Raw genomic sequence first — 23938 nt, 5'->3', positions numbered from 1 at the left:
CTCACCAGTCGTGTTTGATACGTTTTCCTCCGGGGTCAACCATGAGAAACAGTTGTGGGAAGGGAATCATGCAGTTATGTTGCCATGATAACAAGGGACACAACTGCAGTGTCTGAAATTACCATAAAACACTGAATATAAAGCACTGGGTGAGGGCGCCGTTTGAGAAGTTTTGCACAGCGCTCGTAGGCAACGAGCTGCTAAAGATAGAAAACTGAAGAGGAGCGTTTAAGATAAGAGTTTCAGCTGTTGCGGCGCATGATCACAAGCAGAAAAATGTACAGAAAACTGAAATACAATGAAATGAATGCATCAAAATAGCAGGGAAAAGGTTCATATAAAAGGTAAATATCAAACATGCAAACCCCCCATTCTAATCACACACTTGTAAATTTGTTCTGCATATTCAGGTGTCGCTCTGGCTCAAATATGGTTGTATATCTGATATTGTACATGCTCCACTGCACACACACAAACAAATACTGAGAAAACCCTTATAAAAACATTGCCTGGTATTTGTATAGTGCTGTCATCTTCTGCAGTTAGAGTACATTCTCTTTGATATGTTTCGCCCTTTCAGTTAGTTGGAAAGGTTCCAGGCACGAGTGCAAACATGGCTAGGCATACTGTACCTGCACACACACACACACACACACACACACACACACACAGGACTTAGTCATTCTCAGTACTCCACCCTCCACATACACACACTACACAAGGGCACATTCCCAGAAACCCCTCATGCGTATGCTAAACCAAGCCTGGTATTTGTCTGCTGTTGTTCTGGGCAGCGGTGAGCCAAGTCCCACAAGCTGGCTGTCAAGGGCAAGGCGTTCTTTGACGGGGGGCGCCTTGATCTCCTGTGATCTCTCCGAGGCATTTTCGCTGCAGCTGCACCGCTTCATTATGACCCGGCCTCCGCCAGGCAGCCTCCAACCAACATCGCCACCTTCAGAATATCATATCAGCCGCCTCGGTCTGAAATCCGTCGTCGTGGATTATGTTTGTGTGTGAGAGAGAGAGAGAGAGGGACAGAGGGTAAAGAGAGAGAAAGGAAGGGGAGTGCTTTGAAACTGGCTGTGGTTACATGCGCGGAGTAACCCGGCTATTGGTCATACTCCGGTTAAGGTCTTCTTCGGGTTAAGCTGTTTACGCGCAGCTTTGACAACCCGCGATTGGGTCTCTATGTTGCCATGAATAAACCAGTTAACAGAATATTCCTGTCCACAGATGGAACGGTCCACCAGCAAAACAGCATGCAAAAGTTCTAGCTTACTTCTAATACAAGGGAAAGAAACAATGACCCCAATAGAGCTCGTCGTTGGGCTTTTTGTTGAAATCAAAATGGACCCATAACTGTTGTGCTAAATTGAGTTTGCACAGATGGCGATGTTTCCGTGCTTAATATGGGAGTATGGCTGTGTCCCATTCGAAGTTGGAAGTCGTAAATTCCCAGCTGGTACGTCGTAATTACAAGCTCCATGCGTTCCAGTGGTCCGGCTTGGAAAAACCAGGAGAGAAACATGTTTCGCAAGATTTTCTATGCCCAATGTTAAATGCAATTCCCCATGTAGCAGCTAATGTTATGTCAATGACATTTAGCAATTGTAGCTAGCTAGTTAGCATGGAACTGGTAACTAGCTGAAAATCAAACTTAGAATAAGTTCAGTGATTTTGGACCTATATATATATAATTTGTCTCTTACATACCTGTAGTACTTGGACCCACAGGGAATATTGACTCCCGACGTGACATGAACTGAGTTTCCAACCTGGAATTCTGACCTGTAGTGCTGGTCAATCGCATTTTTCCTAGTAGGAAGCCGGAACTTGTGACTTTCAACAGTTCACGAATGCAGCATAAATGGTGCATCTTGACCAGGTTTCTCATAATAGGAGTATGAGCTGACCAGGGGCCTGTCTCCTGAAGCAAGTTCAACATAGTCGGGGTGTCTTTGCAGTAGCTGGCTTCACAAAACCTAACCATGGCAATCCTGGCCATTAGAGAGGGGCTGATGTGTTAGACTCTAAAATATTACGCCATTCATCCCAAACAGTTCCCTGTAAATACAATTACAAAATACTGTAGGTTTTCTATTGTTTCTTGCTCCATGGTTTCAGAAGCTACAGTTTACATTACAAATATATTTTGTAGTGACATTATTGTAAGGTTAACACTGATAATGAATTTCATTTAATCTCACTTCTTTCATTTAATTTGTAATTGCATATTTATGTGGATTGATCCAGGCATGTTGCCATTATACACAAGACTTAATCCTCTGAATAAAACTGCATAGCAGCTTATCAAGAGATGAGGAAGTGGAGTTGGGAATCTTACTGACAAACTATCTACATGAGTGGACATTGTTGTTGTTGTTAAAAGTGACTTCACTTCATTCTCTTTTTCTTCTTCTGTTTCTGCCCACACTGAATTATATGTTTTCTCGAACAGAGAATATCATGATAAAATAAACGCCATCAGGCTTGAAGACAAATTAGTGCCGCGTTTGAAATGGATGGCAAGTTGTTTTTTTTTCTTTAGTTAGCTAACAACATTAGCTAATGTCATTAGCTTCACTCTCTAAGTGATTGACAGCAGCTGATTTTGCAGTTGCCTAGCGATAGCAAAAGGACGCTTCCAGCGCTTCTGCCTGTGCAGGCTTCTCAAAATCAAGGCAGAGCGCTGCGCCGCGCCGTTTCAAGCCTAAAAAGCGCGTCGTCTGATCAAGGCCTACAGTGATCATGCAAAGCAGAAACAGCAGGAGCTGGAACAGACTATGGCTTGGATGGAGGAGTCTTCCATCTCACACTTGGCTTTCAGCATTTCAAGCAGCTCTTGATGTTGTGCCATAGTGGTTGGGGACACTTACTGATGTACTAGCACAAGCAGCATCTGCCCATGGTCAACAGTGCTTCTTCTTTCTTCTTCTTCATCTTCTTTTTTCTAAGGGCAGCGTCTGAATTGCAGAGCAAGCGTTTGTCTTCCCACCACTGTTTGATGATTCACTTGCTATTTCTCGCTTTCCTTTTTTTTTCCACAATATGTTTGGATTTGAGGTGATGGCAACGATTCTTCCTCATCATTTGCAGTCACCAATCCTCCTCCTACCTTTCTAAACAAGCCAATGAAAGCAGGGCCATCTGAGGCAGCTGGCCAAATAATCAGCTGGCGCAGGCCGATGACAGCAAATTTGGACTATTAGGACAGCATTTCTGTTTACAGGTCAAGTGAAATGATGAAGCTCTAGTGGTACATGCTGTATAGTCAAAAGCCATAACATAGGGCAAATTAATACCAGTGTACCTTCCATACCATTAATACTACTCAACCATAGACAATCCTATCATTCAAACAAGGGGTCCATTACAAGTTTGCTGCATTGTGAAAATGCAGCAAGGAATAGGGAGAGTATGAGAAAAAAATAGATTTTTAAGATTCATATCAGCTGTGTCAGATGAGAGAAAAGCATGAGGTTTGTCTTAACTACTGAAGCCAAGGTAAAAAAGCTCCCATATTCTGGATTAAGGTGGTGGCTACACTGTGATTTGGCAGCCCGGACTTCACCTAGAGTGGGGAGGAGGTTGCTTGTAAGAATGTAATTACCCCTGCCCCACCCCATCTCACCCACTCTGACACCCAATAATAAAACTTTGATGGGCTCCTCTCAAAAAGTAGCGGCAGCCACTAATCACAATTGATTGCAGCCACTTAGGCGAGGCGCACTCATCATCTCCTGCTCTCTCAGGATGGGAGTCATCCTCAACCGAGGCTGGGAAAAGGGAAAAAAAAAAAAAAAAAAAACTATTCAAATGAAATGCAGAGAAAGAACGAGCAAGATGGATCAAGAGAGGAAAAAGAAACGGCAAGATGAATTAAAATCACGGAGGCAGCAGAGGAGAAAAGGAGGAGAAAAAGCCATTAGAGGGCCTTGGAAGTTTTATTTGTCCCGCTCCTCTTCTGTTTTGTTTTAAAGTTTATTTTCCCCACCAGTCTCATCCCCTTTTGCCTTTTGTGTTTACCGTCAGCTACATTTCAATGCGGAGACCGCCGCCAGTTGATGGATTTCATAGCTTGTGTTTGCACAGCCCTTTCGAGACTCATAACCTGCTTTTTTTCCCCCCCTCCTCCCTCCCTGGTATCTGAATGGACCTTTTGGCTATTTACGATAACATGAAAATAAGCAATGTATATTCAACACCACTTAAGGTGACCACCTCTCGCCAGCTGAACTGAGAACAGAGGAGAGAAAATGCCACTGTCCACACATCAATCTGAACTCAGCAAATTAATCATAAAGCACACCCCTCTCTCACTCCGCTGTTGTTTCATACAGTTTTCCAGTATGTTTATTGGAAGCGCTTTATTCATGAGCTTATACCTGAGGCTGTGCACAGTCAGGTTAATAACCAAACAGTAGGAATGCGGTTTCACAATACCCTAAATGTTCTGCAAAACCGATTATTTTAGCCACCGATGATAGCGCTTCTCTTTTACCACAGTGAATTCATTCCAGTGATAAGATTCTCAACTTGCTCCATCAATTTCAAGGCCATTTCCAAGGGAAAAAGGCTCGGTAGTTTATGGTTAAGAATTAATTAATGCAAAATGAATCATCATCCAATAGTTACCCCTACCGAAAGTGGAGCAAAATATATTGATGCATTTCATTTTATGTCTCCCATTTATGAAATGGATGATTAGAAAATGTTTCCCTGTAAAAGTCATGTCTTGCCACTATAGGTGACATAGAAACATATAAATTAAGACTGATAAGTCTGATATTAATTTAAAGCAATATCCCACTTAGTTTTAACATGGGGGTTATTTGGCACTTGACCGCCATGAAAACCAGAATATAAACTACTCACCAAGATCAGATGCAGCTGGACGAGTTTGTAGCATTCTGATTTTTACTTCCCATTCATTTGAATGAGGCCACGAAAATAGACTGAAAACTGACATTTAACACGTTGGTGAACAGATTCAACAACAGATCCTGCTTTTAAGACAACAAAGCATCCTGGGTCCCCCCTCATTTTGCATTTCTATTCTTGATTTACACTAAAATTAGTATTTAAAAATAAAAGTAGATCCGGTCCCCCAAACAGGAACTATCTCTCCTAAATGGTATCCCTCCACTATGTTCTCTTCTATCAATAAAAATGCTATTTGGTGAAATTATGTTCTAAAACATTGGACCCACAGTCAATTGAAAATCACAGTAGCGGGATCTGTTGTTGAATTTAGTTTATATTCTGGTTTTCATGGCGGTCAAGTGTCAAATAACCCCCATGTTAAAACTAAGTGGAATATTGCTTTAAGATGGAGGACAGGCTGGTATGCATCCAGAAAGAGACCAAGACTTATACATCATAATGTAGTCCAGAAATACAGGACTGTAAAAATGTATTAGTATTTGGCATTCTTCCCATTGTCTCCCTCATCATAGCAAATCCCCAGTAGTTTTGTTGACTTGTTTCCCTTCATAAATTCCAAACAACTCTTTCATTTTGTAAGGTTGAGCTGAACGAGCCTCATGTCCCACCCCATTAACTCCCAAAATCAGCCATAAATGGTTAATGAAATGCCTTTCATGAATATTGATATTCATAGGAGTGTGCTTGTCATTCTATTCTCTTTGTGTGCGAAAATGGCAAAGTTGGAGCAGTTAATTGGGACATGCATCTTATGAGCCCCATAGTGAAAGTTCATTGCAAAAAAAGGAGATGTTTTTTTGGGCAAACTAGACAGTTTTTAGACTAAAGCAACAAATAAACGATTAAGGCCTGGATGTTCCTCTGGGATATTATTATTAGAAGCCTTTGATAACGAGCATAGAGAATTGATTGAAATGTCATTAGAGCATTTTACTTTATTGCACTGCTCTGCCATTGGAGTCTTGTTTTGCACGGGTCAGAGTGTCCATAGAGGAACACACACTCTCCCATGAAGTTTGGTTTTTATAATTCCCAAGTTTTGTGTGGAAAGTGACAACATTTACAAATGAGGCCCTGGTAATTTTCCTACTTTTATTCTACTGGGAGTTGTTTGAAGTCCCAACTGCATTTCGGCGAGTGAATTTAACAATAAGACAAATGTAGAAGAACTTACCCAAAGAGGAAAAGTTGGACTTGCTCTTTCTCTGTCCGACACCAAGTAACCAAGTTAGTGTTTGGAACCAGCTATTGCATATTCAGTCTTGTCACTGCTGTGGTTTTCAGCTTCATCACCTCCTGCTGTAAAAAAGAGAGATCACATCATTTATAGCATTTCAGAGTTAGTACAGTCTTCCCTTAACTAAAGACTTTGCTTTCTTAACCTCAGTATCAGTTCTGATGTCCTTCTCAGATATAATAAGTGATGAGAGAGAGAGAGAGATAGAGAGAGATCATCTTGTTGTCCCACATCCAAAAGTATGAAGTAGTGTAAAATATGCAAACTGGTGGGCTTTGAAACACCGAGAGAGAGAGAGAGAGAGAGAGAGATCATCTTATTGTCCCACATCCAAAAGTATGAAGTAATGTAAAATATGCAAACTGGTGTGCTTTGATACACCAAGAGAGAGAGCGAGAGAGAGAGAGAGAGAGAGAGAGAGAGAGAGAGAGAGAGAGAGAGAGAGAGAGAGAGAGAGAGAGAGAGAGAGAGAGAGAGAGAGATCATCTTATTGTCCCACGTCCAAAAGTATGAAGTAGTGTAAAATATGCAAACTGGTGTGCTTTGATATACCAACAAAATAACTGTCTGCAAGGTGGCCTGGCTCACCTTTTCTTTACCATAAATCTATTATTCTTTCTGAAACGCACCGCTGTGTTCAGCCCCGCTGTGTGGACCACACTATTTTCCATCTGTCCTTGTAGTTCTTTGAGCGTTTCCGTCCCCGACCTCTGCCACGGGGAGTTATGTCCTTTCATTCTATTTGTTTGCCACACCGCTGTGTCTCAACTCATGTTTTTTCTCATGTTTTTTTGTGTTCTCCCTACTGTGTATTTTTTGTTATTGGTTATTCTTTTGCCAGCGTCTGTGCTTCCAACTGTGATGTTGTTCTGAGAATTGCATGCGAAAAATTAAAGCCCCAATATGACAAGCAGCAGGAATATTCACTGTGCTTTCTGAAGATCCAGAGAGACCGGCCCATCGGGTACCAATGCTTCCAGAAGGCATCTGGTGACAGGCTGTGCACAGTGTTGTTAGTGTATATTAGGCTTGGGCCGATATTCAGTATTATCGAATATCGCAGTCTTTTGTGAACATTGCGATATTTCCCGCGATATTGATTACTCCCCCCAAGAAAAAAAAACAAAACGTTCCCCACCCCTTCCAGCCATGTTGCTTAGATCACAATTGTACAAGCTTTTAAACTGATGAACCTATAATCTACTAGAGGTAGGATAGTAAAAAAACAATAATATTCATATTTGAAGTGAAAAATTTTACTTTTAATTTAAGTGGGTTCCCTTTTCTACAATCAGCCTGTTTTCCTGGTAATAGCAGGAATGAGTAAATTATTCCAAATGGCCATTGTTTACTCCAATGCTTGAATAGTAAGATCAGATTTCTATGCTGTTAATAATAATAATTATTATTATTAGTATAGCCTAGAAATTTGATGTAATTTGGATGAAATAAAATAAAAGACCTCCCCAAAAAAACACCAGAAAAAAAAGAAAAAAGACCCCACCCCCACGGCGATAATATCGTATATCACTATTTTGGCGGGACAGTATCGCGATATTACATTTTGGATATCGCCCAAGTCTAGTATATATTGGGGTATCATTGTCTTGTCATTGCCTCCAACTTGCATAGTGAATGGGCAAAAGCTCGTTTCCATATTGTGGATACTGTTACTGATCTCACTTTATATTAGCATCTCATGCTACTGTTGGGACTACAGCATTGGTATACAGCAGGGATTAAAAAAAAAAAAAAAAAAAGCCTCAAATGTTTTGCGATCAGAAATTGTTAACTCCCCCAAGTAGAGTGTGATCCATTATCATCATATTCACTCTCGCTCCTCATCCCAGCTTTCATAATTGTGTACTAGGCGGAGACTGGCTGTTTACACACTATTTATCTCAACCAATAAGATGCCTCCAGAACAGCTATGCCTCGGAGAATGCTTGTAAAATTCAAACAAAAAAAAACAAAAAAATTCATTCATTCATTCATGTTTAGGTGAATGAAAGGTTTTGTGATTTCTTCAGTACCTCTGTATAGTGTTGCTGTGTTTTAATCTGGGTACATTTAATTCAATAAATGAAATTAAATCATTAGGATTAGGAGGCTGACCCTTCATTTTAATGAGGGCTAAAGGGGGCTTTTGAGTGAGCTACACTAATTACTTTCATATTATTCATGTGCCACAATAAGGGCTTTATTGTGCTCAGACAAAAGAAACCAATAGCCGCACTAATGAAAACCACCAATTTAATATTTTTCAGGAATATTATGAGGAACCCGGAGGTTAAAAGGACATGTTTTGACATGAAGAGATTTCCCCTGGGGCTGAGAAATTAGCATTTTCTAGCCTGTTTGCGTAAAAAAAATAAAAGAAAAGAAATAGCCTTTAAGGGGAACTTCTGTGTGCTGCATTTGTGGATTATTTTGCTCCAACTTCTCCTGGTTTGTTTGTACTTCTTTTCAGGTATTTTCTTTTGTATGTGTAGACCTTTCTTGCAGTAGAATCAAAGAGATTTGAGCTGGCAGCAACACACTCTCTCATGTACAGAGCACCCACCATCATGACCAAGGGTGGTGTGGAATACATACAGAAATACACTGTCAACCCTGGGGGATGTACTCTGGGGGTCAGGTGAGGGTTTTTTTTTGCAAATAAAGAGGAATATGGATGTTGAGTTGGAACTGTGGGTCCACACCGCAGAACTTGAATAGATAGAACGGTCTTTCCTAGCTTTCCTTGCTAGTTTATAGCATTTAAGGGGCTAAAGTTGATGATGCTTACAAGCTAGGTTTGCTAATATACTGATTTTGACGCGAAGAGCTAGCGCGAGAAGCACAATCTTTGATAAAGCTACGTTAACCTTCACTTTCAGTTGAGTTTTGACAGTTTGCTAACAGACACATCTGCACAGTTCTCAAGCAAGTGTGACACATTTTATGGCCTTAATGCCCAGACTCGTAGCAATAGCAACTAACCCTTATTTTATGGTGTGCCAGCCAAATAACCATGACAAACAGTGGCAGGACCATTCTATCCATTCAAGTTCTGTGGTTCATACTGTTTTTCAGTTCCTTCACCCCTTCCAATCCAGCACTGGCAAAAGGTTTCTTCCCCAGTCAGCCTTACGGTATCGCCCAAGAGAATTCTGACGTTCTCGTTTAATGATGTGCAAAATCAATCCTGATGATTAGCATGTTCGCTTCTCACTGACAGCCTCTCTCCTCTTTTTTCCTCACATCTAATCACTCCTTCCATCTCCCTCTTTTGATAGAAAAGAGAGAAAGTACGGCTATCCAGCAGCATCATAGAGCAGCCTTCTTCCTCCTATTCATCATTGGCGAATCCCTCGCACGCCGAAATTAAAATGTCGCCCGGTGGTTTTTATATCTATTTGTGCCTGTTTTAAAGCGATTTGTTCCAGATGTCTTTGTGAAAAAATTGTGAAAAAAAGGGCGACTCATGGGAGAAATACACACAGGTAGACTGAGAGAGCGCGGTGAGCAAAGAGCCTGGAGTGGCTGTCAATCAGACTAGAATTTATCAGCACATCGAAGTGGGATGGAGAGCGGTAGGCTTTCATCTTAACCAGATGTTGTCATTCTACATCTACAGCTGATAGTGTGTGCTTAGGTAGGTGGGCAAACAAGGTTAGACAAGATGAAAGTGGCTGTGTAGGAGGGGGAGACATTGGATTTATGGATTTATCCTCCATTTCTCTATGGGCCAACTAAAGGACAAGCGAGGGTGGGGTTGAAACTGTTCCAGTTCATTCTCTGTGGTTAATACAAGCATTTTGTAAGCGTGTATGTTTGCTGCAATGTACATTTCTGTTTCGGTTAAGACAAAGTGTTTAAGAGTTGTGAAGTAGTGATGTTTCTATATAGAACCATGACAACTTAAAGAAATCTCTGATTTGTAAAAGTAAAAACTGGCAAATCAGAATAAAGAACTACAGTGGAAATAAGTCTTCTTGCGTGTTAAATTCCTTGACAATTTTACTATATGGGTATGTTTTGTGGCCTAAGGGCTTTCAAACCTATGTACAATCTGTTAAATCTGTCAATTAAAATCAATCAATCAACCCAGTGATGGAGCATTTACTGCACTATAAAGGGTCCTGCTATGGTACAACCCTAAAGAACCATTTTCTGATCCTATATAGAATCCTTGAAATTTCATTTCAATAAAAAAATGTGACCCCACCATTCCATGATTTTCATTTCTTTTTTTTTTTCTTTTTTTTCTTCATTGTTCAAAAGTATTTTAAACTGTTCACCTGTTGCATTTTCATCAGTCCATAATGAAGAGAAATAATATTATCATGCAAATTGATTTTGTAAGTGTGGTTGCTGGTCAAGTGCTCATTTACCATTGATCATCGGTGCATGTGATCATCAGCAGTCCTGGTGCTGTCCTGGCTTGAAATTTAGCAAAAAAACAAAAAAAACAAGAACGGTTCCAGTCAGTATTGAGGGGGCAGCGTGATGTAGATCAATCTATGGATAATTATTTTTATTTAAATGTAGGGGGGCTTTTTGTCAAGCTTGCTGTGTGAAACAAATTTGTTTCCTGTGAAATATTAGGTGGATTACTTTAAAAACCCGGTATTAACTAGTAATAGTAATTCAATTGATGTTTCTGTTCCGAAACTGATTACATTTTCGGTTCTTTCATTCATGGTGAACTATTGTTCCTTTCCGGTTTTCGTTTTTGTTCCTCGAACTGTTTCAAAGTCCCGCAAGGAACATAACCCTTGATGATTGTGGAGGAAAACTCAAGTCATTTTTGTCAGTCGTTTTCATTTTGAGATCTGGAGAGTGATTCTTTGTGTTCTTTACGATGATGACAGCAGTTTGTTCCCTATCAAGCGGTTTCTTAAGTTAAGATTAAACCTCAGTGATCCTTGCAGGGAAATTGGGTCGTTGCAGCAGCAAAAGTAATAGGGTGCAGCAAAGAAAATAGCATATAAACATAATAGAATATAAAAAAATTGCCAGCAATTTCAGCACTGTATGAGACTGTAAGACTGTATGAATATGGTATGGGAAAGAGTATGGGTTACTTGCATGTACGGATATGTTACTTACAGTTGTTATAGATGATACCAGCAGTATCGATTTCTAATTTCAACATGGATTACTGAATATGGAATATGTGCTATACATATACAAACATAAGTATATAAATATAAAAAAAATAATGTCACCCCTCTCTGTTTTCCTTTCTCAGCCCTGAAGGATGCTCGGTTTCAGCTGGTGAACTTCTCAGACAATGAGCTGCGGGTGTCGCTGTCTAATGTCTCGCTGTCAGACGAGGGTCGATATGTTTGCCAGCTCTACACAGACCCCCCGCAGGAAGCCTACGCTGACATCACTGTGCTGAGTACGGCAATCACACACACACACACACACACACACACACACACACACACACAGGTTCTAATATCCCACTGCTTCAAAAAACTATGTGTAGGATTTTCTCCTCCATATATCGCTTGTAGTAACTAGGGTAAGCTGATATTTTGTGCCAATATTTAAAATCTTTAAATTTGACCATGTTCATGCCAACAAAACCCCAAAAAATCTGTTTCCCTGCCGAATTTTGTTCTTGTTAGGTTGTAAAAGCCTCTGAAACGGACAGCATTTAGACCAAGGGACACTAACCAGGCATTCACACTGCGAGCAAACGGGTTGATGGGTCGCTCTATTCTGACCAATTGTGAGCGGTGTAAGCAGCTCCAATTGCATCTTAGTCATGGTCTCATGCAGCTGCAAATTCCTGAGATGGCAAATCCTGTATTTTTCATTGCCTTGGTATTGCCTTTCATGACGTTACATTGTTTGGATGAGTTAATATAGCTAGGTAGCAAGCACAAATTTGGCAGCATTCGCGAAAAATAAACAGAAACAAATCAAACCATTCTCCAAGCATCGTTTTAGAGACGTTGATTCCTTGGGTCGTTTGGATAAAAGTTGTAGAGAACTGGGAAGCTTAGAATGGCTTTAATCAGTCATGAAGTGAAATCATATTGGTATGTGTTACGACCCCAGGCAGGGCCAGGGGATGAGGGGAGTAACATAAGGCTGATTGAAAGAGATGAGGAGCCAGGTTTGCAAACAAAAGAAAGAGTTTATTGCCCAAAGGGAACCTTGTTCAACAGCTTCAGGGTGAGCCAAGGCCAAAATAACAAACACACCATGTCTACCTAGAAATGAAACGCACTACTCAGCCTAACCAAAGAGAAAATAACAATGGCAGTGCTAGCGCCCTCACGAGCCCAAAACAGGAGGGAAAGAGGGAATTAAAGAAAACAGCAGCTCACCCCTACAGGGCTTCCAGGCAAGTTACACAGCTGACAGACATCAACATTCAACCTGCCTGGCAATTAACATAATAAATCAGTCCACAAATAAAAGCCCACACAACACACTCTAAATGCAGGTTAGGTAGCGAGTGGTCATCAGGCCCCGGAGTGAGAATCGCCAGCTCTTATATACTCCCGGTCTGGTCCATGATTGGCTGCAGGAACCGCTCATCCACTGGCCAATGAGAAGACAGGAGTAACACCAACCAATGGAATGAGAGACCTGTAGTTAAAAGAACAGAAGCAGAGAACATTAAACAAAAATTAAACATGTTTGATTTTAATCGCGATGTTGCCAATTGGGATCATACAATAGAGATATGGGTCTTTCACTCCCACATGCAACGATTACAGCTGCGCCTATACAGCGCGACTACCCTGGACAACCCTGGACTAATGTAGACTCACTGCCATGAAGCTCCACATAGAATTACACTGAACACCAGCTCTTCAAATCCCACAACCAGTTATCTAAGTATTGGAAATAATTTTTTGTCCTGGATGAGCCCCCAATTATGTTACGACCCCAGGCTGGTTCAGGGTAGTAACATAAGGCTGATTGAAAGAGATCAGGAGCCAGGTTTGCAAACAAAAGGAGGGGTTTATTGCTCAAAGGGAAGCTTGCTCAACAGGGTAAGCCAAGGCCAAAATAACAAGGGGTTGTGAGATAATTTATGGCATGGGATCTACTATACAAACTTATTATCATATCTATTTTTTCAGATTTTTCTTTAATTTCGGCTTTTTTCTTGTGAATACTGAGTAGTTTTCAGCCTCTAGGCCTCCTCAGACAATTAATCACATGGACCAACGTTAAAAGGGAAAATTATTCTTTGGATGAACTGTTCACCACTCTGCATATGCAGCCTGTGACAGGGGGCGTGAGTAGGTATTGCTTCGTTTTAAGGGGTCACGAGCCTAAACGTTTGAGAACCATTCTGCTGGACAGACAAGGGTGCAGTCTGACCTCAAAAAAAGCTGTGTCCAGTGTGGAGAGTCTGACAAAAACCTGATGTCAACTCGAGAACGGAATCCAATCCGACAGAGCCTTGTGAAAACGAAAGTAAAATTCTACAATTTGCTCCAAATTCACATGTATTTATTATAGTATTTGTAAACAGTACCTTGACACTTTTCCATCGAAGATGTGTAAAACTGCCCAACACTCAGAAAGTCATCATGAACAAGTCATGCAGGGCAAATACTTGCATATTGCCCCTATTCAACATTGGATTCCACTGGACACACTGCTCTCACTGTGGATAACGACAGTTAATTAATTCAAAATTCAAAACTGCAAGATATTCATGCATGCTTGTGTGGACTCTGATCAAAATGTCACATGAGAATCAGTTAAAGTTAAGGTCTTCCCATAGACAACCAGTGTAGTATTGATCATATTATACAATAAATATGTAATCAAGCAAAATGCATCATATCCATCATATCAAAGGTTTATAAACCCACCTAATAAATTAAATAAATGAAATTAAAATTCCTCCTCTTCTTATACGTCAAAGGTGTTGTCCACCTCCAACATGGACCAGTGGCGTCCTGAGGGTGTAGAGGTATTACTTTCCTACCTGTTTACAGGGCTTTGTCTATGTGTCCTGTTGTAGTTCCTCCAGGTAACCCCATCATTGAGGCCCGGGATGAGATCCTGAGTGAGGGCAACGAGACAGAGATGACCTGCACCGCCATGGGCAGCAAGCCTGCCGCCACCATCAGATGGATGAAGGGAGAAAAAGAGCTTCCAGGTAGGTCACCCCCACAGATAAAGTGAAAATCACCATCATGAATCACCACATTTTCTCTCTTTAACAAAAAGGCACTTCTTGTATATGGTGCGGAAGATGGGAGTTATAGTTTCTTTCGCAAATAGTCGCTCATCTGTCTACTTCTTTGGTCCCTCAGCTATACAAAGAATAAGATGAGTGTGTTCGAAACAAACAAACGCATTCTGTTCCATGAACCAGAGGAAATGGGCCATGATTTGTCATCTCTAATTAGAAAGAACACTCCTCCTGCCTCTACTGGTTCCCTCTCTCTGTAAAAATGCATTTGAAAAACATCTGTTCTGTCAGGTTTTTTGGGGAGTTCCCTTCCTACTTTGCCGGCACTCTTTATTTAGCACTTGCATCAATGACACTGTCTTTTAATTGGGGCTCTCCTGCGACTTTGAATGGTTTCCATTTAAGTGTTGCGGATGCGCCGTGGTGGCCAGGGCCCGTTGGCATCGTGACAACTTTCATGCCTTCATCAAAGGTAGCTCAGCTTTGGAAGTCTGTGCAGAGCCTAGGGGTAAACAGGCCTCCTGCCAGGCAGCTCCACCTCGGAGCCCTCACGCCGAGCTTTGTCTAGACCTCAACACAAAGGTCCTAATCAAAAGCTATAGAAGGCCTTGAGCGGGCTCACCTCTACGCGGCAACACATTAAACTCTAAGTGGTCAACTCAAATCTGAGAAGGCTGTAATGTGCTAAGGTCAAGGATTGGTTTGAAAGTAGCTGTTAACCTCACACATGATTGACTGTTGAAGTTTAGTCGAATCAGGGTCTTTCTACAAAACTCCCCTTCCACCAGCAAGTTCTGGTATTCGTTTCCCTGCTTTGCATATACATATTGAATAGCTCTAGGCAATGTTTGCTGTTGGTTACTGTGAAGTGTGGTGCCAAGATCATTATTAACGGTATACAACATCTCATTTAGATGAGATCTTGTCACAGTAGTGGAAATGTGAGGTTATGGAGAGTGTCTTCATATAAAGACATTTCAATTTGGTGTTTTCATTTTTCAGTGTGGTCACGTGTTGTGACTTTGTTCGCTGTCAACCTCCAACATTGCCTGCCTCCTTAAGTGTGTATTTAACGGAGCTGAATGTCAACGCCCCCCCACCCCCCCAAATAATGCCAAAACATTACCATTTATGAGGCGAACACTCTCTCAAGTTCCGCAAATGAAAGCTGCAATTTTTTTGCAGAGTTCCCGTATCCCTTACTTGAAGTGTAATGACAAAAACAGAAACGACAGAAACGCTGGGTTTTGAGTGTGCCGTATGCTTTTAGCTGTTTGCGTCACTGTAGTCAGTGCAAAGGTGCTTTGATCATGTTATACACCCAGACTTTTGCAAGTATAGACCTAGTTTAAAGGGTTAACATTATGGCTGTCATTGTAAGTAAGTACCAGAGAACACTGTAAGCCATGATACTGTAAGCCATCATTCTTTCACTTTTTATTAAACTTCTAATGTCATGAATTTCCAATGTCCTGCTTAATGGCCATTTTACTGCTGGCTGTGTCAGAACTTGCGTGTCTTAAATGGCTGTCAAATGACTCACAATTTGTCTCTTAATTGCTGCAGTAATGTTATGAAAATGGGACCAGGTATTGTTCTGCTGAACCACAATAAAAGGTGAAAGAGAAAGAAAAAAAAAAGATGAAAGATGAGAGGAAAACGAGTGGGAATGGGTGCAGGAGTCCAGAGACTAAGGCAAAATGACTCAAATGGCTTTTGGCGGCGGCTCCTTGCCTGGCAGACTTATTCCTAATTAAATGTCCCCAGAATTTAACTTAATTACCTTAAGGGATAATCAGGCTCTCTTAAATATAATTTAAAGGTTGCAATTGTCATGCTTGCCAATGTAAATCCAGCCATCGCTCCTAATATGCACAGACCCATTATCCTACTCTTATCTCTCTCTCTGACTGTCACTCTCTCCCGCCTCGCTCTTATCCTGCTTGTTTGGTGATTTAATAACATATGCCCCGACACTGATATCTCCAGCATTTAAGCTTAGACTTAAATGAAGTCGTGGAACAATGGGAGCTCGAGCAGCACAGATTATTCCCTCTGTTCTTTAGAGATGAGAGAGAGCGTGAGAGATACAAAAAAAGTGGGAAAAGAGAGAACAAGCCAGGAGGAGGGCAATGCACTGACTGACAGGGACCAGAACAACCATTAGCCTTAAGTCTTATGAGAAAACCACAGGGTGATTTCAATTACCCTGTCATACCCCAGCAGGAAGACTCTACAAATGGATAAAAGAATATTTTGGACTTAAAGTCAGGGTAAAGTAAAGGGATGGAAGTAGAGACACTTATGTTTAATTTCAAAGGTCACTACTCCCCTCCCGCCTTCCCTGAACGTGGTTAAAAAATAACAATTAAAGAAGTGAAATGTAAAGTAGGCACAGAGATAAAGAGGGCTGACTGACTTCATATGTTCTGGGATCTGAGGAAAATACATTTGAGCCTGTGGCCCAGGATACCAGTAGAGGTAGTTACCTGCTACAGTTTCCTTTTTCAGAGTGTAGTGCTTGCCCTTAAAGGATCATACCGGTGTTTTTGCATGTTTGCCCATTTATTACAATTCACATATACTTTACATCACTAACGACCATTTTCCAAAGCATACCATACATTTTTAGATGTTTGAATATGTTTTCCCTGCCTTCCAGTCAGCCATTTGTTTCCATTCATTTCAGTATGGTATGATCATAAATCAACTTGCAGACACAAGCAAACTTGCTTGAGATAGGTAATCCATCACAGTGAACATCCCACCCAGGTTTATTTTTGTTTATTTTAAGTTACTTTATCGTTTGTAGTAATTTAGTTTAATGGCCGCATTGATATGAAAAGTCTACACAACGTCTGGTGCGTTCACATGCTGGTGGGAAGCTCTGACATCCAGGACTCATGCGCTATTTGGTTGGAAAATCGAACCCAGAAGACAAACGATTAGAAAAAATGGGCATTGTGAAAAGGATGGATGTGGATTTGGCTTCTATTTGCTTTAAAAAAGTTATGATATTGTGGCTCACTACTAAGTAGGAGATTCGTTTTTCCGATTTATCCAATAGCACATGAATGCACCATCCCTCTCTGTCGAACTGAGAAATGCTTTCTGTGCAGAGACATCCACACAACAGAATGTGTGCCAGAAAATAGTCCCTGAAGAAAAGATTGTTTTATGAACCAAATTCAAACGTACATGACTTTGAAACCTGGGCATGAATGTTAGCCGGAGCAGCAGAGAATTTTAAGGTAGGTTTATCACCTGAACGTTTGGAGAGAAAAAAAAAAAAAAAAGCATAGGGAAAAATATTGAACTTTCAAATATCAAAAAATATGCTTTGAAAAAGCATACCATACTTCTACCATACATACTAGGGCTGGGTATCGTTTAAAAAATTACGATACCAGTACCAATACCAGTACCCTTAAAGTGATACTGATACCAATAGAGTATTTCATTCGATACCTTTTTTTTTTACGTTTTGGTGGCATCTCGGCACGCTGTCACATACACCGCACTCGACTTCACCACAGACTGTATGGGTTGTAGCTGCTGCGGTAGTGGGCCAATCACACGTCGCATTAAATCGAAGAACGCTTGTGGTGATTGGCTGCGAGCAAAACCATACAAATAGTCATTTTTTTCTAGATCTGTGTACAAAAAGTATCGAATGCATGTATCGTTTGACTGGAGAAGTTTCGATACTACTTGGTACTGGGTTATTTCGGTCGATACCTTAAAGGTATCGAGTACCGATACCCAGCCCTAATACATACCATACATATTTATTATTTTATTCAAAGTAGTTCCCTTCCTGCATGCTCGTGCCATGCTAGGAGTGACAGAGTGCTGTTTTATTTATTATTAGAACATTAATTTCAAAGTAATTCCCTTCCTGTGCTCGTGCCGCGCGCCACATCAACTGTGCCGCACTGCTGCCCTCTTCCTCCCACTCAGCGCTGCCTTCTGCACACAGGAGCGTTCAGTCGACTCGGGGGCTGGGGGAGGGCTATAGGCCAAAAAGCACCAAATAAGCCTAGGGCATCAAACAAGCCAGGAACACCACTGGACGGGAGGCTATCAGTCATCTCGACCATAGTCTTATTTGTTTATTGTAATTATCCCAAGGTATTAATGTTAAAAATGCTTCACCAGCACCTTTAAGGCTTATATGGGTAAGCCTTAAAGGCCTGTTAGGCTTACATGGGTTTGACATGTACATGGATTATAGTACAGTGTGTTCTTAAGGAAGAAAGCAACAGATATAGCAACCCAGCACTGGGACAAAGACATGTCTCCACTACTGTTTAATATATCTTGAAAGACTTATTGTGATTTTGAGCGAACCCCTTCAGATTCCCATTTCAGGTGCTCGCATGCATCTGAAGCCTCCGGTGGCTTTTGTTCATGACAAGCCGGTCCTTTACACCAGGCACATCACACAGCTTTGTTTCCCCAACATCCAAAGAGACAGTTGTCACCACAGTGACGGTATCACCACGGCGACAGAGCAGCGGCAGGGAAGCGGGTAGTATCTGTATTTGATAGGTACTTGACAAACAAGAAATATGAAGTAATGGATGCATGAGGAGTGTGTCATTTCATTTTCTGTTCACAGCTGCTCACATGAAGACAGATTTTCTCTCTACTGCCTGCATTTCTCTTGGCAGATTCTCGTCAGCTTTTTATCCCTCCTGTATTTGTTTTATTGACACGACACAAATACACTTGTGTACCAGACTGTTAAGAAGTGGGACAACAGGGATACAAATAATCAATCTCTCTTTGCTACTCTACTGTGCAGCACTGTCTGTAGCTATCCCTCTTATTTTCTATGACTGTGATGAGGTGGCCTATTCATTGCACTGGAGAGCGCATTGTCTGTAAGATATTACAGCCCAGCCACTAATCAAAGGAGGGTTACTTTGTAGGCCTCAGATCTAGCAGTGCTGCTCAAAAGGTGGCCACACAATAAATCTCGCTTCATAAAGCCTAATGGGTGATTCACAGTCGCACAATAGCCCCTGACAGCGGGCAATTTTTAAGCTGAATCACCTTCTCTGACCATTCTGAAGGACGCCACCCTCACCTCCACTCTACATATTTTGCAAGGTCACAAGCAGAAAGGCACTCTGCTCACAGCCGCACAATGGCTGTCTGTGCCTGCCCTCAAAGTTTTCACAGCAATGTTCCTCTATTCCTGCAGCCTCAACTCCAATGGTTTCAGCTTTGTTATTTTGTCAAGTAAAACTTTTGCAGATTCAAAGCACGTGGGCCTTATTCATATATGAATTTGAATCCGAAATGGACCTTTATGTGTGTGTTAAAGCGCGCCTGTCCTTGTTTTTTCCCCCTTAGGCAAGCCCAAAGTTGAGCTGACCTACGACAAGATGTACACAGTAACCAGCCGGCTGACGTTCACCGTCAGTAAGGAGGATGACGGCATGCCTGTGGTGTGCATTGTAGACCACCCCGCAGTCAAGGACTTCCAAGCACAGAGATACCTGGAGGTGCAATGTAAGTATCTGTGCTCAGTGATGAATACCAAATTGAAAGAGCATTTTTAAGCTGCATTCTGCAAGATTTTTATATAAAAATCCAGCTGTCTTATCAGCTTAAATCACAAAGTGGAGCTGCACCAGAGAAGAGCGTCCCTTTTCCATTTTTGTGAAAAACGTTGGGTCTTTCTCGTTCCTTTGGTATCCTTTTGTATAAAGCGAACACAGACCAGCTGGGTTGGCAAACTTACAGGATTTCTGGGTATTGAAATGGACAAAAAATGCATAAATCTGAAGTTTCAAAAGTGAGAGCACGGGGGACTCGGTGATGGTCAAGCCCTTATCAGTAGAGGTCCTGAAGCTTACACAAGTGGTATGAAGAGCTACACAGGGTCCCACAGACACAAGTTGCCTTATAATATACTGCTATGACGGCTGAGCACAAGCAAGCAACAAGTTAGTTCCTATCTTCAACAAGTTTAGCATGGTCTCCTCTAACCCATAATTGTGCATAGACCATAGACCTGGTCTGTGCCTAGACCAGAGGCCTTAAGAAAAACAAAACTGTCAATACCTTGCCTTCAAACCAAGGTGCATGAAAGGAAAAGGTAGATAGGCCGATGGATATTCTAAAAAGCTTTTATTGGTACATAAAAAACAGTGCGTTTTGGCAGGAAGCATTCATCAGGATTAGGCTATATCACAAAGAGACAATGGAAATTAAATACCGATCCAAAATGACCACTTAGGACTTAGACCAAGCAAAGGTTCACATTTCAAAAGTAAATGTTTAATGTCAACAGTGAAGCTTAAAACTAACCAAAGACCACAAGAGGCCTTACTTTATCCTTGGAGACTAAATAAACCTCAACCATGTCACGTTCACCTTTTATACAGCGCTCGCATTCAAATAAAATGGCAAACCTTTGAAGTGCAGGACATGGCCTTAGGCTCAGTCTTCGGCTTCAGATCCCGCTGTCTATGCAAAAGGGTAAATATCTCCCCTGACCGACTTGAAAACTTTGACTTATGGCTATTTGGCATGCCACCGTAACCTCATGTCTCTTCGCTTCTGGTGCGTCCCACTGTTCTACTCCAAACAACCAAAAAAAAAAAAAAAAATCTTAGATGCTCCGTCTGACCTTTCCCTGGGAGAGCGAGAAGAGGAGATCAGCTCATCTACAGAGGCAGCATGGCATTTTGCTGGCCTGCTGATAACAGGGGAGCTCGCGTGGACCACCCATCTAACTGCCTCACGCCGATTCATGCAGGGGCTGCTGTCATGCTCTCTCCATACTGTTATGGACACCAAACAAGCAGATCCAAACAGTCCTGCGATCCACCTCACCAGTATACAATTTAACATGGCATTTGGAGCATGTAGGATGAAGCGTATAATGTATAGAACATACCCAGAGAAGTGATAATTGACAAATTGTACCTGCAACAATTGTAGAATTCCATTCCTTTGACTTCTCTACTACACTGGCTAGTCTCTACACACTGAAATGCAATTTTGCTCTGTTGCTTGGGTAGGTGAGGTGATCATTGTTGAAATCGCTGAGTGCATGGGCGGTCCTTGAGTGTAATGGAGTGCATTCTGTAGCAAGAAATGGAAACCAAAAAAAAACAGGCCATTGATTGATTGATTGATTGATTGATTGATTGTCGGGGGACAGGGAAATTAAATAAGCCGGTAATGTTTATGGGTATAAGCAAAGCAAGCTGTTTATGGATATAAGCAAAGCAAGCTGTTTTGCTCCGCTGCCTGGTTGTTTCTCCCTTAAGGTCACTAGTTCAGCTGGCCTCGGAGAGATGGATAGTCCCGTCTTGAGTGCTTATGAGGTGAGGCACACAATAAAGCAAATAATTCAGTTAGCATAATGATAACGGCCCTCTTGCGTACGATAGGCAGTATTTCATTGGCGCTGAAGTGGCAGTATCAGGACCTGGTGGAGCAGTTTGTGTTTTTCCATCAAGCGAAGACAAGAAAGCTCCGCCATAACTACTTGAGGCTATCAAAACAACCTACAGATGCCTGGCGTCCTTCATGTTTATGGTTTCAAGATGACAAGGTCGGACGACATTGCGAGTGAAGAAAAGTCGCAGGACGCCGCGCACTGCCTGGAGTGGAAACAAAACCGATGGGGCGGCTGTCTAAATCCGTGTATGCCCACTGAGCAGAAGGCTTGGCGTCTCGCCCATCCCTTGTCCGTCAGCGAGACTGGGAGCCGGCCACTGACAGGTTGTGATTTAGACAGATGGATAGCCTGGACGCATGTTAGTTGTTGCTGGGAAGGTCGGACAGCAGTGGTGCAACTTTACTGGCGGCTTTGGAATCACAACGCACTCTAATGTTCATGTCTACCGGCTGATAAAAAAAACAAAAAAAACAAGTACCTATTTGCATGCTCAGGATATAATACTGGCAAAAAACAAGTATAATTTGCATCACAATAGGTAAACTGTAATTACACCATAGTTGCTCAGCAATCAATCTGCTGTGAGAGACTACTCAACTCTAGAGGCATTTATCCACATCATCTTATGTAGGGAAACTCCCACAATAAAGGCAACGCTGGAGTAAACAAGGAACACATGAGTACGTTGAAAGTAAGTGTATCCATGCAAGTGTGATCCCGAAGTTAATTAAAGGTCCCATATCATTCAGTTTTCATGATTTTGTTTTCATATGGCTTGGAATGAGAATAATTTGGTTCATGATGTTTGACAAATAAATGTAGTTTAGTTAAAACAATTGAATCAGTTAAATTGAATGAATTTGAAGTCCTCACAATACTGGACACTGATTGGCTAACACCAGCTCCTCTCATTCAAATTAGTTCGAATGCTGCAAACTGGCCTGATAGGAAGGATTTCAGTATGGGTGGATTTTTGAAAACGCAGTAACTTACCACTCAAACAAAATGAAACTTTAACAATGTCTTCATTAAACATATTTGATAATATATGTATATAAGTAGAAGAAAAGTCCTTTACAATTACAATATGCATGAGAAGAGGGTCCCATCCCCCCTAATTGAGACACCGTAGATTTGCTCTATTTACCCAAAATTCTGGTGTTGGGGAAATTTTCTCCCCCATAGAAAGTGATAAATTGAGAGCAAAATCCAAAAGTCTTCTCTCATCCTTTTGGTATCCTTTGGTATAACGTGATCACAGACCGGCGGGGCTGGCAGACATCTGACCAGTTTTTTTTTTGTTTTTTTTTTGTTTTTTTTTAAACAATATATTTATTGACATTTTCAATTTCAGTTTACAGCATTTGTGACAGGGAAAATAGTGATTACCAAAACCCTCCCTCCCAAACCAATCCTCACTTCCCTCCCAGCCCCCTTCTCAACCAACCCAACACATACCCATGAAAAATTACATTAAATAGATAAATGAGAATAAAAAAAAGGGGGTTACAGTATACTCAGTAAAGCACAAGCAATAAAAGGCAAGACATCAACAGTGGAGAAGTACAGTGACTACAACCATTATATCAAGTGTGTTATACCAAGAAAAAAAAAAAAGTAAAATAAATACCTGTTGTTACACCATTAGTAGTCTTTAACCAACTGACTGTGAGATGTTTTCTAGATACCACCTAAAGTCACTCCAACATTTGTCAAAAAGACGAGGTATTTTTTTTAGATTGAACATTATTTTTTCAGAGGCCATATATGAGGCAATTTCTTTAAGCCACATGGAGACAGGGGGAGGGTCTTCACTCTTCCACGATATAGCAATGCATTTGTTTCCAGCTATCAAAGCTAGTTTAATGAAGCGTACCTTTTCCCTCTTATCAATAGGCAGAACCGATATGTCCCCTAGCAAAATCAATCTTGGTGAGCAAGGTATCTCAACTCCTGTGATCTTTTTGAGTGCATCCAGGATAGAACCCCAATATTGTTCCAATGTCGTACATTTCCAAAACATATGAATAAGGCTTCCTGTTTCTATCTTACATCTAGGACAGAATTCTGAGATGGTGTTGTTCATCTTGTGGAGTCTTTCTGGTGTAAAATAAATTCTATGGATGAGATTGATCTGCAAAAGCTTGTGGCGACTATTATAAGAGAAATT

General features: G+C 41.2%; 1 protein-coding gene across 1 annotated transcript in view; it reads left to right on the top strand.

Moving 5' to 3' along the window:
• Positions 1-23938, top strand: part of cadm1a (cell adhesion molecule 1a) — a 366432-nt gene that overhangs the window by 282138 nt on the left and 60356 nt on the right. The window contains exons 4-6 of the mRNA XM_078286385.1: positions 11418-11570; positions 14172-14309; positions 19707-19865. Of these exons, the coding sequence (XP_078142511.1) occupies positions 11418-11570; positions 14172-14309; positions 19707-19865 (450 nt within the window). The remainder of the gene's footprint in view (positions 1-11417; positions 11571-14171; positions 14310-19706; positions 19866-23938) is intronic.

The sequence above is a fragment of the Centroberyx gerrardi genome, chromosome 11 (genome assembly GCF_048128805.1).
Source record: "Centroberyx gerrardi isolate f3 chromosome 11, fCenGer3.hap1.cur.20231027, whole genome shotgun sequence".
Taxonomy (NCBI): domain Eukaryota; kingdom Metazoa; phylum Chordata; class Actinopteri; order Beryciformes; family Berycidae; genus Centroberyx; species Centroberyx gerrardi.
Note: the sequence above shows the minus strand (reverse complement) of the source record. Positions and strands in the feature narration are given on the sequence as shown.